The 14,602-nt window shown below is 46.9% G+C and overlaps 1 protein-coding gene across 1 annotated transcript; it reads left to right on the top strand.

Moving 5' to 3' along the window:
- The first annotated feature begins 3,055 nt into the window (after nucleotides 1-3,055).
- On the top strand, nucleotides 3,056-6,342 carry LOC136509438 (E3 ubiquitin-protein ligase RSL1-like). The gene is made up of 2 exons (XM_066504239.1): nucleotides 3,056-3,499; nucleotides 5,668-6,342. The coding sequence occupies exons 1-2, from the start codon at nucleotides 3,056-3,058 to the stop codon at nucleotides 6,340-6,342; spliced, it is 1,119 nt and encodes a 372-aa protein (XP_066360336.1).
- The last annotated feature ends 8,260 nt before the right edge of the window (nucleotides 6,343-14,602 follow it).

A 14,602-nucleotide genomic window follows, 5' to 3' on the forward strand; every position in this document is an offset into this window, starting at 1 on the left:
AAGCATGTTGAAAACCTCACTCATCTCTTTTACATACTCGAGGTTGTGTTGTCATCAATCACCAAAAAGGGAGAGATTGAAAGCATCTAGGCCCCCAGTTGGGTTTCGGTGATTAATGACAACATGAGATTACTATGACTGACATGTGTTTTGCAGAGGTAATTTGAGTTATGTCATGGTAATAGAAATTGATTGGGCAATCATGGTTGCCATGCCCCTGTCGATGGAAATCATTTCGGTTTTCAAAGGATGGACGGCAAGATTAAGGACGGACTAGTTCTAAGTGTCGTTTGGTATTGGAGAGACACTTAGAATAATTTAGGACTTTGTTTTTCCTTTGACCATACTATTAAGGGGGGTATGGACTAGTAGCTTAACCTAGGTGAGTCTAATGGATTAGGTGTGGTGCACACTTGTCAAACTTAGCACTAGGTAGCTCAAGAATAGCCCTAAGATCGATAGAAGTCAACTTCATTCATAAAGAATTTCTAATTGGAAGTAAATGGAGAGTCAAATGACTGAACGAACGCTGATTTGGTTGTGACCGGACGTGGCTTGGAGAGTCCGGTCAGTTCATTTGATCAACAGCAGCAGTTAGAGTGCGACTGAACGCTGGACACCAGTCCTCACCAAACGCGACGCTAGCCGTATCTATAGCAGCATGGACAGGCTGTTGACCACGGACCAGATGTTGAACAGAGAAATGACCAGACTCTGGGTGCCAGCGTCCGATCAACAACGGTAAGGTTTTAGAGAGGGTTTTTGATGACCAGATGCATCCGGTGGGTGCTGACCGAACACAGGCCAGAGTCCGGTCAGAGCAAACGGCTCTTTCTGACACGCTGACGTATTACACTGACCGGTGCATCCGGTCACCTTGACCAGAGCGTCCGGTCATCCTGATACTTGCTGAGTTGGACCCAACCATTATATTTTGAATGGAGGTATAAATACATATCTCACTCGTCCATTTGAGGTCTCTTGTCCATTTTTTCAGCTGAGAAACACCTTTGGAGTGCAAGGGAGAGCAAGAGCCTAGTGGGGTGATTGAGATTTAATCATCCAAGATTAACGACCTCATTAGTGCATAGGGAGTAGCAAGTGTGCATCCACCTTACTCATTAGGTTTGTCTTGGTCAAGTGAGAGTTTGTGCTTGTTACTCTTGGTGATCGCCATCACCTAGACGGTTCGGTGGTGATTGGAAGCTTGGTGATTATCCGACAGAGCTTGTGGATGACCCAAGTTACTTTGTGAGCTGTTGTGGGTGATTCACCGTGACGGAGTGTCAAAGAATCAGCTCGTAGAGTGCACTTGATCCTTGCGTGGATCAAGGGGGAGCTACACCCTTGCGCGGGTGCTCCAACGAGGACTAGTAGGGAGTGGCTACTCTCCGATACCTCGGGAAAACATCGCCGTGTTCCTTTCTCTCTCTTTACTTTGAGCATTTACATTTGAGCAATTCATTTCATGTCTTTGTATTTCTAGAATTGCCATGCTAGAGTAGGATTAGAACCTAGGGTGCAAAACTTTTGTACGAGAGAACAATAGAAACACATTTTAGACACAAGAGGTGAAATAGGCTAAGTGTAGGACTTATTTATTGCAAAAATTTAGAATCAGCCCAATTCACCCCCCTCTTGGGCATCTTGATCCTTTCACGGCGTCCGACTACCGGCTTGCGGCCCGCATCTTCGACGACCACTGTGCTTCCCGCGTCCGACTGCCGGCTGCCGGCTGCCGGCGCGCAAGCAAGGCGATAACAGTTCCGAGGCCCGCGCGCATAGGAGGAAATGGTGGCTCCAGAGGCCCACGTGCGAGCGGGGCAAGCGGAGCGTGGGAGACGGGCACGGCGATGGAGACCCGCCGCGCCGCGCAGGAGGGAGGCGAGGGTGGCTATCGCATGGAGCTGCTAATCCACCGTGGCCTTCCTCTCCACCGGAGCGGCGATCTCAGTGCCGCCGGCGAGCTCTACACCGGTGAACTCCACGCGCCGACGAGCTTTCATTCAGAAACAACAAGGAAATATTGCGCTCAAAGCCCATGTTGCAAGCTTATGTTTCAAGTGTTTTAGAAGTATGTAGCATGTGCTTCATACGGATGTTGCAATAGTAGATCGAGATGTTGCACATATTGCAATAGTTGTACACGTATGTTGCAAGCTTCTGTTTCTAATGTTTCATCTGTGTTTTTTTCAGACATATGTTACAAGTGTGTTTATTCGGATGTTGCATATGCTTCACGCATATGTTGCAAGTGTTTTATCTGGATGTTGCGTGTGATTTTACGATGGTTTTCATGTGATTTTCATGTGTTTTTTGCGAGTGTTTCAGATGCATGTTTCAAGTTTTTCATTTGTCTTCAGACGTATGTTGCAATTGTTGCATCTGGAGGTTTCGAAAGTAGATCGGGTATTGCATCTCCTTTCTCGCTTTCTGTTGTCCACCTCGTTGTCTCTTCCTCCCGGCGCCAGTTGGGCATCCGCCGCCCCTACCCCTCTTTCTCGATGCTGGTGATGTTCGGAGAGGCACAAACCCCACATGGGCGTGTGAAACTGCGCGGGAAACGGCTATAGGTGTGGACGTCCGTACGTCCCGTCTGTCCAGACTTCCGGGCGCTAGCCAACCCCTCTTGAGAACTGCTGGTAAATTATACTCATTTAGATTTGCCGCGCACTTTGCACCCTTGTCAATGGAACTGTAACACAAATATATCTCATAGTTTTGTACCCTAGCAGTTAATTTCTGCTCTATCGACCCGTGCACGACGTCGATCGCTCAAGGCGCGGGCCTGGAGACGCCAGCGTGGCAGCGTGCACAACACAGCGAGGCGAATGGCCTGGCCGGCGCTAGTCCCGTCTCGCCGTGCGCCGCTCCGCTAGCCATGGAGCTGCCCAAGTCCGTGTCCCGCAAGGCCCCATGGATCAGGATAAACCATGGCAGTGATTTGTAGTATTGACCACCCCAGCCCGGCCCAGTCCAGCAGTGACCATCTACACTTCTTATAGGAGGAGAAGAAGTAAGACCCTCGCCTAAACCTGCCAATTAGGTTCCGATGATGGCCGCCGGCGCGGTTCCTGTGCCGGTCCCGGTGCGCGGCGGATCCTCCCTCCGCGTCCATCCCTCCTCTTTCTCTGCCAATGCTGCCGCCTCGTCCTCGTCCTCTTCGGCGCGCCCCATCTTCCGCGTCTTCTGCAAGGGCATGGTGATCAACGACGACGACGAGGTCGTAGGCCTTGCTGACGAGGACCCCGGCGGCGTGCCGGTGCTGGCCGTGGCCGTATCTGGACCGCAGGGAAAGGTTGTGCTCAGGGGGCACAAGCCCGTGCTGGGGTTTGTGGGCGGGCATGATGACGAATATGGCCAGGTGCTGCTAGGGGCGATGGCGCTCGTGGAGGGCCTCCACACCGCGATCAGACTGGGCATCGCCAGCGTCAAGGCCATCACCGATCACAGGCTACTGCGCAACATTCCTGATTATTGCAGATGCTTGGGCTTTCACGTCCAACAGGGGAGAAGCTTGCAGATATGATCAGTCAGGCTCTATCAGTGCGGAAGCAATTCGAGCAATGTGAAATATCACTCGCTAAGCAAGGCCAAGTCGGCAATGTGGTGAAGCTAGCAAAAGAGGGACTAGATGTTGAGATCGCCAGATATCTTGCTACCAAGGATAAACGAGAGAGTTGCATGCAAGATCTGCTTCGACGACGTTGACACTACAAGAATCCATGCGGTTGAAGGCTGTTCGCATCGTTTTTGCCTCCCCTGTATGAAAAAGCACATGGAAGTTATGCTACTCCGTGGAATGGCCCCACGTTGCCCACAACTTGGTTGTACCACCAAGCTGACCGTGGAGGAGGGTTCAAGAGTATTGTTGCCGTCACGGCTTTTGGGGATGATGGCGCAGCGCGTGTAGGAAGAACATATCCATCCAAGGCCTTGATGTCCTTGAGGAGCGAAGTGCAAGCGGGATCATCGTGCTCAGAATACTTGGCTCATAATAACGCTGCGACATTGAGAAAGTGCGTCAAGTGTGGAAGGTGGCATGGCATGAGAGGATGAGCTGCCTTGAGTACCAGAGGTGCTACCCCCACGGTGGTCCTGAAGGTGAAAGGTTGCAGAAGCTTGCGAGGCAGCGGCAGTACGTGGAAGTAGTGTGAGAGATGCAACCACATGATCGAACTCGCAATGGGTTGCGCATATATACATAACCTGCGTGTAAGTTACAAGCACAGTGTCTTTTGTACCCGATCTTTTCTTTGCACTTGCATACACATATATTATATATATAAATATATAATGATAAATCTTGTGTCGTAATATAAACATCAAGTGTGTGGTTGCAGGTGTGGTAATCATTTATGCTACATATGTGGGAAGACATTGACGGAGGATGGAAGCTGCGCCTGTACCGAATTAGCACGCAGGAGAGGACTGAGGGTGTCTTCGATCCACTACTAGCATGTTAGGGGGAGGCATGCGTCGCTAGTTTCCTTGGAATGAATTAATTTAATTATTTCAGTTGTACTCCGATCCATTAGCTAAGAATAGGATGCTTGGTGCAGGGAGATTTTGAGCTACTGAAACCGGCCTGTATGTTTGAAGCGGAGCAGGAATGACTTCTTCCATAATATGTTTGATTGGGATGTATGGAGACACATGGGTAGGGTTATATGGGTGAAAATGAAACTACTCCCGAGTCCCAAGTTACTACTGCTGCTTATGTACGTGTAGCTGACCCTGACAAAGGGGGCACGGTGACATTGTCGTTCACCGATCTTGCAGCAGTAGCAGTTGTTGGAGTTAGAGGAGGTGAAGCGAAGACACCTGCAAACCTGAGGGGCTCCTGCATCGTCGACAGCTCTTCCTAAAGAGTCGGATGGTGCCGGTGATGCATCGGCATCGGCATCGGCGACAGCTCTTTCCCAAGAGGGCTGCTGCATGTTTTCTAAACTCACAGGTACATGCATTGCTTGTATCCAAATTGCGGTGCAGACATCTATTATTTAAAAAAAGTTTCTCCAATAATCCAATTAATATAAGGCTTCGTTTTCATTTGATTTAGAATTGTCGTGCACTGCACCCTTGTCAATAAAACTGTAAAACAAATTATATTTATATCTTTTGTACTCTTAAAATTTCAGCTTTATCTCATCATATGGTGGGTGGTTTTTTTTTTGGCAGATATCTCTTTTTTGGTTGTATTTATTAATTTGTTTTTTTAATAACAAAGAGAAGAAGGAAACAAAAAATCGAGCACGCAGGCGCTCTTTCTGTTCCTGCATGGCATTGGCGCTGCACGCCGCGGTCTGCGCATACCGCCGTGGCCGGGCATTGATCTAGCAGTGATGGCTAGCGGCCGACGCAAGCCTGGGGCACCGCCCGTGGAGGATTCGGCGCCGGATCTAGAAGAGTATTTTCGAGTTGCTGCAGGCGCCGGATCTACGAATACAAGTTTTTCCCGCGTGGTGTCCAATGCGCTGCGCTAACCAGAAATGGAAGTCGCGGGTACCCGTTGCCATCTTAATTCACCGGCTGTGATCTGTTAGAATAATTTAGTACATATAAACTCCAATGGTGAAATGCTTGAATTAATATTTTATTGTAATATCATCCTGATATCAGTTGGCATTCTTGCAAACAATCCTAACACCGTCTTGATTATTGCAGATGCTTGGGCTTTCACGTCCAACAGGGGAGAAGCTTGCATATATGATAAATCAGGCTCTCTCGGTGCGGAAGCAATTCGAACGATGCGAAATATCGCTTGTTAATGACGGCCATGTCGACAATGTGGTGAAGCTAGCAAAAGAGGGAATAGATGATGAGATTGCCAGATATCTTGCTACAAGGGAGAAAAGAGAGAGTTGCAGGATCTGTTTTGAGGATGTTGACACTACAAAATTCCATGCGGTTGAAGGCTGCGCACATCGATTTTGCCTTGTCTGCATGAAGAAGCACATGGAAGTTATGTTACTTGGGGAGGGCTCAAAAGCATTGCTATCGACGCGGCTTCTGGAGATTATAGCGCAACGGTTGAAGGAAGAAGATATACAGCATCTCTCTCACCCCAAGTGTTGGGCCTTGATGTCCTTGAGCGAAGTGGAAGGATCATTTTGCTCAGAATATCCTGCGACATTCAGGGAGCGTGTGAAGTGTGGAGGGCGCATGTGTGTGGCCTGTAAGGTGGCATGGCATGAGAGGATGGGCTACCTTGAGTACCCCCATGGTGATCCTGAGGACAAAAGGTTGCATAAGCTTGCGAGGCGGAAAATGTGGAAGCAGTGTGAGAGATGCAACCACATGATTGAACTCGCGGTGGGTTGCGCACACCGTAAGTTATAAGCACATTGTCTTTTGTACTCGATCTTATGGTTGCACCTGCACATATATATAACTATATAATGATAGATTTTATTGCCGTAATAAACATCAAGAGTGTGGTTACAGGTGTGGTAATCAATTATGCTACAGTTGTGGGAAGACATTAGCGGAGAATGGAAGTTGCGTATGCACGAGATTAGCAGGCAGGAGACGAGGAGGGTGTTTCCCACTAACAACATGCTGGGGAGGCATGTGTCGTGAGTTTCCTTGGACTGAATTAATTCAATTATCTCAGTGGTACTCCGATCCATTAGCTATGAATAGGAGGATGATTCAGGTAGATTTTGGCCTCGTTCGGCTTACCTAAAAACCGGCTTGTTCGGCTTGTTTTTTCAGTCAGAACAGTGTTTTTCTGTCACAACAATTTAGTCAGAACAGTGTTTTTCAGCCCGTTTCAATCAAGTTTCAGCAAGTCGAACGGGCCTTTGAGGTGGTAGTTGAGCAACTAAGATCTGTATGTACATTGAGGGGGGTATAGAGTGTGCTCCGGTTTTCAGCTCTGGTACTGTAGTAGTACTGTAGCACGAATCTGGTGGAGCTCAAAACCGTGGCTCTGCCGACTCCTCTTTCAAGTTCATTTTTAGTCAAAAGATAAACCATCCCGTGCTATAGTGCTCCTGCATAGTTTCCCAGTAGGAGCCGAAGCACCTGGGAGCCTTACCTAACAAGGTCTAAGTTTGTAGTTGAACAGGAATTACTTCTTTCATAATACAATATTTTTGATTTCACGTTGCTTGCTCTAATCGATTGTATGGATATGGGATGTATGGATACATTGAAATGACACCTGACCATGAGAGAATCAAATTAAAGTTACCGTGTCATATCACTGCTGTAGGTGTAGAGAGGCAACTCATTCTGCTACACATACTCCGTAGGTACTGTACATGGGTAAGGTTACATTATATGGGTGTTGGTATATTTAACGCACACAGATAAATCTGTAAGCGCATGGATACCGCTGTAGCTTTCACCTGGAAGTATTCCAAGTATTATATTTATAGGGAAACGTGTGAGATTAACTATATCTAACTTAACCCGGAGTAGCAACAAGACTTAAAATAACAGGAGTATAAAGGAGATCACTAAGGTCTTCTAGTTTTAACTTCGGTAAGCTATGTCTTTTATTGTTCAATCTGGGGATATTACTAAGGGAAACATAGGCAGATTATGTTTTCTATAGTAACTAAATCCTGCTAGGCCTACAAACGGAATGTGAACTACACAAAATTCAATGAGGCTATAAGAGTCACCCTTGTGAGCAACCACCGATCTAGAATGTAGCGCACATCTACGAGTATCCGAATCTAAGCACCACGCTTACACTAGGAATACTACTTTAACCCAGGAATGACAAGGATTAAAGTACTCAAAAAGAGTCATAAACCTGAAGAACAATATAAACACGTTACTTACTTGAATTAGAAGTTGATTACCAAAAAAATCTCAGAAACAAGCTCATGAAGAACTTGATTCCGCCAGGGTACAAAGCCATAGAGAGAGCACCGACAGGCCAGTACTTCCTCTAAACTCTTCCTTCACACTCTATCTCCCTCTATTTCTAATACAAGACTAGATCATATGGAGGACTAATCTTCTCTTGATAGCTAGCTCTAATCCTCATGAGGATATTGAAAGGATCAAGATGTCCAAGAGGGGAGGGGGTGAATTGGGCTAATTCTATTTTTTTGCAATAATTAAGCCCTACACTTAGCCCATTTCACCGCTTGTGTCTATAAAGTGTTTATATTGTTCTCCCGTACAAAAGTTTTGCACCCTAGGTTCTAATTCAACTCTAGCATGACAATTCTAGGAATGTAAAGACATGAAATGAGTTGCTCAAATGTAAATGCTCAAAATAAATAGAGAAAAAGGAACACGGCGATATTTTTCTGAGGTATCGGAGAGTCGCCACTCCCCACTAGTCTTTGTTGGAGCAATCGCGCAAGGGTGTAGCTCCCTCTTGATCTACGCAAAGATCAAGTGCTCTCTACAGACTGATTCTTTGACACTCCATCACGGTGAATCGCCCACAACCGCTCACAACATGACTTGGGTTATCCACAAGCTCTACAGGATGGTCACCAAGCTCCCAACCACCAAGCCGTCTAGGTGATGGCGATCACCAAGAGTAACAAGCACAAACTCTCACTTGACCAAGACAAGCCTAATGAGAAAGGTGGATGCACACTTGCTGCTTCCTATGCACTAATGAGGTCCTTAATCTTGGATTATCAAATCTTAATCACCTCACTAGGCTCTTGCTCTCCCTTGCACTCCAAAGGTGTTTCTAAGCTGAACAAATGGGCAAAAGACCTCAAATGAACGAGTGGGATATGTATTTATACCCCCCATTCAAAACATAACCGTTGAGGTCCAACTCAGCAAGTATCGGGATGACCATACGCTCCGGTCAAGGTGACCGGACGCACCGATCAGTGTAATACGTCAGCGTGTCAGAAAGAGTCGTTTGCTCTGACCGGACTATGGCCTGTATCCGGTTAGCACCCACCGGACGTGTCCGGTCATCAAAAACCCTCTTTGGAACCTTACTATTGTTGACTGGACACTGGCAGCCAGAGTTTGATCATTTCTCTATGTCAGCGTCTGGTCTGTGGTCAACAGCCTGTCCACGCTGCTATAGATATGGCTAGCGTCGCGTCCGGTTAGCACTGGTGTCCAGTGTCCGGTCGCACTCTGACTACTGCTGCCGATCAAATGAACTGACCGGACTCTCCAAGCTGCGTCCGATCACAACCAAACCAGTGTCCAGTCAGTCATTTGACTCTCCATTTAATTCTAATTTAAAATTCTTTGTGAATGAAGTTGACTTCTATCGATCTTAGGGCTATTCCTGAGCTACCTAGTGCTAAGTTTGACAAGTATGCACCACACCTAATCTATTAGATTCACCTAGGTTAAGCTACTAGTCCATACCCCCTTAATAGTATGACCAAAGGAAAAACAAAGACCTAAACTACTCTAAATGTCACTCCAACACCAAACGACACTTAGAACTAGTCCGTCCTTAACCTTATCGTCCATCCTTTGAAAACCGAAACAATTTCAATCGACAGGGGCATGACAACCATGATTGCCCAATCAATTTCCATTACCATGACATAACTCAAATTGCCTCTACAAAACACACATTAGTCATAGTAATCTCGTGTCGTCATTAATCATCGAAACCTAACTAGGGGGCCTAGATGCTTTCAATCTCCTCATTTTTAGTGATTAATGACAACACAACCTCGAGTATGTAAAAGAGATGAGTGAGGTTTTCAACATGCTTGGTTCATATAAGCTTTTGACAATAAGAACAAAAGGATTAGGCATGCTTATATGACCCAAGCCAACATGGTGTACTCAAAAGATATGAATTAAGTATTAGTACATGAAGTAATGCTCATGTGAATTGGAGTAAAATGTGGAAGCAAAGCCAATGAGCATAACCAAGTGATATGACATATATAAAACAATGTAGAGAGCACACATGTCATATAAGTCTCACCATCACATGTATATAATACAATGCATAAAAGTAAGCGTGAATGCACGAAGTATCACACATGAAAGACCAAAAGAATCAAGTCCATCTCACACGCTTCCCCGACATCTAACATACTCGGTCCCTCTCCCCCTTTGGCGTCAAGCACCAAAACCTAAAGGTCGAACGACGGGACAGGAGCAGTCGAGTCGGATGCTAAGGTGCGGTGAGAGACCTGGAACTGAGCTGCATCATCCTCTAACCCTGAACTCTGAGGGGTTTGACCCTATATAGCTGGAAGTGAAGGTGAAGCAGTCTGGGTCTGGTCAGTAACTGGCATGGCCTATAACTCTACAGGTGTCACTGTAGGAAGGAGAGCCACATCCGCCACTGTCGCTGTCATTGAAGCCTCAAGTGTAGGAGTGACTATGTAAGGTGTCTCGGATGATGCAATAGACGACAGAATCATTTCAGTAGTCCCAGTAACTGGAGCAGCTATGGTAGGGATAGAGACTCGAAACACTAAAGATATAGGCTACCCTGTAAGCTCACTAAAGGTAGCACCGAGACTCCTAGAGACTAGGGTGTCCATCACTAGCGCCGAAGAGGTTTGAGTTGGAGTGAAGCCCGTAACAATAGGAGTAACATGCAGACCCTGAGCTGTCCCTAGTGAAGCAAACCACAGAGACACCTACTCTGTAGGTGAGGCAAACTGAGGAGCTGGTTGTCTCTGACTCAGAAGCCCACTGGGTTGTACAGCTGGAGTCACTGGAGTGGTGGTGTCAGGCTAGCCTATCTAAAATATAGACTACTAAGGATCAACCCCAATAGCAGTGAATACATGCTGCATGAAGCCAAGTAACTGCTGTTGAATCATAAGCTGCTACTGCTGCATGGCCTGCTGCTGCCGCTGAAACTCATCCTGTCATGCCTAAACCTGAGCAAGTGCAGCTGCGGTCTCCTATGTCTGGCGTGCCTAGTCCTGCCTCATCCGCTCAAGTATAGCTAGGAGTGCTGGATCGGTCTATGGTGGCTGTGGTGGAGCTAAGCTGGAGCCACTGGCCTCTCTATCGTGTGGACGAGGTGCCATCTGCGGAATCGGCTGATAGTCATCGTCTGAGCTATCACTCAGGTCGCTCTCAACCTCATCTTCCTGATGTGCATCAAGCTGCTCCTCTTCTGTCTCTGCGATGTCCCTGATGATCTCATCCTACTGAGCTGCTATCTCTGGTACCTCTGGGTGATGACTCTGCTGGTGAGGTGTCCTCGCATGACTGTGATGTAGCATCTAGCTCATGTCATACTATGGAAACTCAGTAGTAGCACCTGTCCACTCTGCCATTATCTCTAGGGACTTGTGTGGAACTGCCTTTTAGAGTAAGAAAGTGATCCAATAAGCATAAGGCAGCTGACAGTGACCTCTGAAGCCCTCTGCTAGTGTATCCTCCATTTATGAAAGCATCACATCCCAAATATCAAAGACAGTCTGAGACACCAGGTAATGCACTAGCCATAACTGAATTCGAGTCAGGCCCTCGTGGTAGCCCATCCTCGGAAGCAGAGTCCTCCTCATAATAGCATCAAGGAGCCGAGCTATAGGTGTAAGGTCACATGGTGTCCTGCTCGATCCCTCGCCAAATGGCTCTATGAAGCAAGGTCTAACAAGATCTGTATGTGGCACAAGTTCACCGTGAGGGTGTCTCGGAGGCTCTGTCTATCCATATCATGCCTCGTGAAGACAAATAGGTGACTCTGGAATCCTTGGTATCTCTCTGACCCTCGAGCTCTGGAGCCTGTAGTCATGCCCTCAGAAAGCAAAATGAATAAACCTACGTCTCGGGTCAATCCACAAGGAGGAGTAGAACTCACGGACCCAAGATGGAACATACTGACCAGTTCATCCAAGGAGATCTGACAAGCCTGGTAGATAAGTGAGGTGAGGACAGATCTACGCGCCTATAGCTACAACTAGAGACTCTAAGGAGCAGTCCCGCTGAGATCTGAAGGCAACACCGCTATTGAGATATGCACTATAGAAGTCCTCCTGCAACACAGTGTAGAAATACTTTGAGGCACGCTCATCATGCCTCGATGAAAACCAATCCTCAAACTGTATGAACCATAGCTGATGTACCTGTCTGGCTATGGTTGCCCTCAGGTCAAGGTGAATAACCAGAGGTGGACCCTGTGGTCTAGGAGGTGGACGAGAGCCTTGCCTCTATGTTTGAGGCCTCACTAACACCTGAGTACGTGTGCGACTAGAGCGTCGAAGCTATGGCTGTGCTACTTGCTCTACCTCCTCAACCTGCTCTCCCTACTGAGTGTCCTCTATCTACTCCGCTGACTGTGTCTGCTGCTCAGTCACCCCCTGAGTCTGACTTTCCTCTAAAGAGACATGCCATCCTCCAAGCATGATGGTCCCGAGTGGACTACCAAGACTAGCCTCAATCCTCTCGATCCCAGGTGGACAACTGATCGCCTATTCAAATGCCACTGCCAGAACCACCTATCTCAGCTCACTCTGTGGCAGCTGCCACTGCTGCTGCTCTCTCTACCTCAACTTCATCTCTCTTGCGCTTCTTCTTTGTAGTCTTTTTTGTCTTTCCTTTTTGCTGAGCAGTCAGGCGAGGTAGAGGCGTTGGATCCTCATCGCCGAGACCACCTTCGACATTCTTGCAACATGCCATCTCTGAAGCTGACAAGAATCACTACCACTGATAAGAAACAACTGCCAACTAACACTTGTGAGGCTTGACCTGAATCCGTACTCGTGGTCTTGGCCCTGAGTAAAGCTGCCACTATCAACTACCAAGCAACCTCAAGCACACCGACTCACTGCATAGATGGAATAGATGGATATAAATAAGAACATTATGTAACTAGAGATAAGAGAGTAATCCTATTTGAGCAAGCAATTGGGTAAGAGATTGAATAACATCTTGCTACCTGGAAAAAACTCCTATGAAAAGATGAGTATACTGAGCACAATGGAGCACCACAAGGTCATGGCAAGGATACAGGAGAAAGGCACTATTGGCCAATGAATTTGTCGGAGCAGCTACACTAGAGGACGAGCAAGGCTGGGGTGAGAGCGTAGGAGAGAGTGGTGACGACAGCGGGCCAATGCGGAGAGGAAATTCAATGGCGGTGATGAGCTGAGCACGGGAATGGCAAGCAGCATTGTAGCATGGTGAGTGGAGGCACAGGCATGGTGGTGGAGATGCAGACACGGGCACGGCGGCGGAGATGTAGGTGCAGGCATGGCAGTGGAGATGCAGGCATGGTGGCAGAGATGCAGGCACGGGCGTGGCGGTGGAGATGCAGGCACGGTGAGGGCAAGGTGGCATGTGGTGAAATAAATGAGGCCCCCCATGACAGTTACAGAAGAAATGGATCTAATCCACACGAGTTGAAGCGACCGAACGCACCGGTGAAAATGACCGGACATAGACAACCAGAATCCGGTCGAGTACAGAGAGGTACAAAAATGCCCAAATGGTGATCGGACGCGTCCGATGCACTATGAACGGATGCAGTTGTGAGTCCGATCCTTTTCTATTAACTTCCTCGTGTTGACCGGACGTGGATTCAACTTCACACCTAACACGCGCGAAATACATTTCATCTTCCGGTCTTTCTTCAACAACTGTATCTCCTCCTGATGTACTGATTAGACGCTACAACAGGTGAGTCCAGTCCCTACGTCCGATCCCTCTTCAACTACAGATACTCCTCCTTTCTTCGGGACGCTTTCTCCCAATCATGTCCCAAACTTCAATAAGACCCAAATAAACACCAATTGGGACTGATATGAGAGACCTCTCTCAAACCCTCAAGTTTTTCTAAATAATTTGCCTTCGGCTATAATTCTTTTTAAGAAAATATGCAACAAAAGGGGCGAGGAGCACCATGTAACCACACAAGAGGGTTTTATGACCAATAGGAGCTTCAAATGCTCTCTCTATTTGTGGATAAACACAGCGGGTGCTCAAAAGATAACCGAAAAGAAACGACAAAGCAACACACATGCACATGCACATGCAATGCAATACTTGAAAGTAAGTCTAGTTGCTTATCAAGTTTGTTCCAAGGTTAAGCTTCTTCACACGCTTTTTGGCGGTTATCTTAACCATGTTAGACAAGCCCTAAGTGCATTACTAAAAATCAAACATGTTTTATATTACAATGCAATGCAAGGGACAACACAAGCTCAATTTTTAGTGAAGTTACTAAAGTCAAGCACATTTAGCTCATTCCTCAGCCGACAAAATGTAGCATCATCTAGCGGTTTAGTGAAGATATCCGTCAATTGGTCCTCGATCCTTACACCTTCTAGTGATATATCATTTTTAGCAACATAATCTTTAAGAAAATGATGGCAGATATCTATGTGCTTGGTGCGAGAGTGTTGAACTAGATTATTAGCAAGCTTTACCGCACTCTCATTGTCACACAAGAGAGGTACCTTTTCTAGAACTACACTATAGTCTAGAAGAGTTTGCTTTACGTAAAGAATTTGTGCACAACAAGCACCCGCGACAATGTACTCTGCCTCTATGGTGGACAATGCCACGCTATTTTGCTTCTTAGAGGTCCAAGACATTAGTGATCTACCAAGCAAATGGCACCCTCCGGATGTGCTTTTTCTATCAATTTTGCAACTGGCATAATCCAAATCATAATAGCCAACTAGTTGGAATCTAGCTCATTTGGGATACCAAAGATCAATGC

The sequence above is a fragment of the Miscanthus floridulus genome, chromosome 15 (assembly GCF_019320115.1).
Source record: "Miscanthus floridulus cultivar M001 chromosome 15, ASM1932011v1, whole genome shotgun sequence".
In the NCBI taxonomy this organism is placed as follows: domain Eukaryota; kingdom Viridiplantae; phylum Streptophyta; class Magnoliopsida; order Poales; family Poaceae; genus Miscanthus; species Miscanthus floridulus.

Coding starts and splice junctions, on each gene's coding strand:
- LOC136509438 (XM_066504239.1), top strand. CDS start 3,056: ATGGCCGCCGGCGCGGTTCCTGTGCCGGTCCCGGTGCGCGGCGGATCC. Junction 3,500..5,667: donor GCAGATGCTTGGGCTTTCAC/GTCCAACAGGGG, acceptor TGATTATTGCAG/ATGCTTGGGCTTTCACGTCC.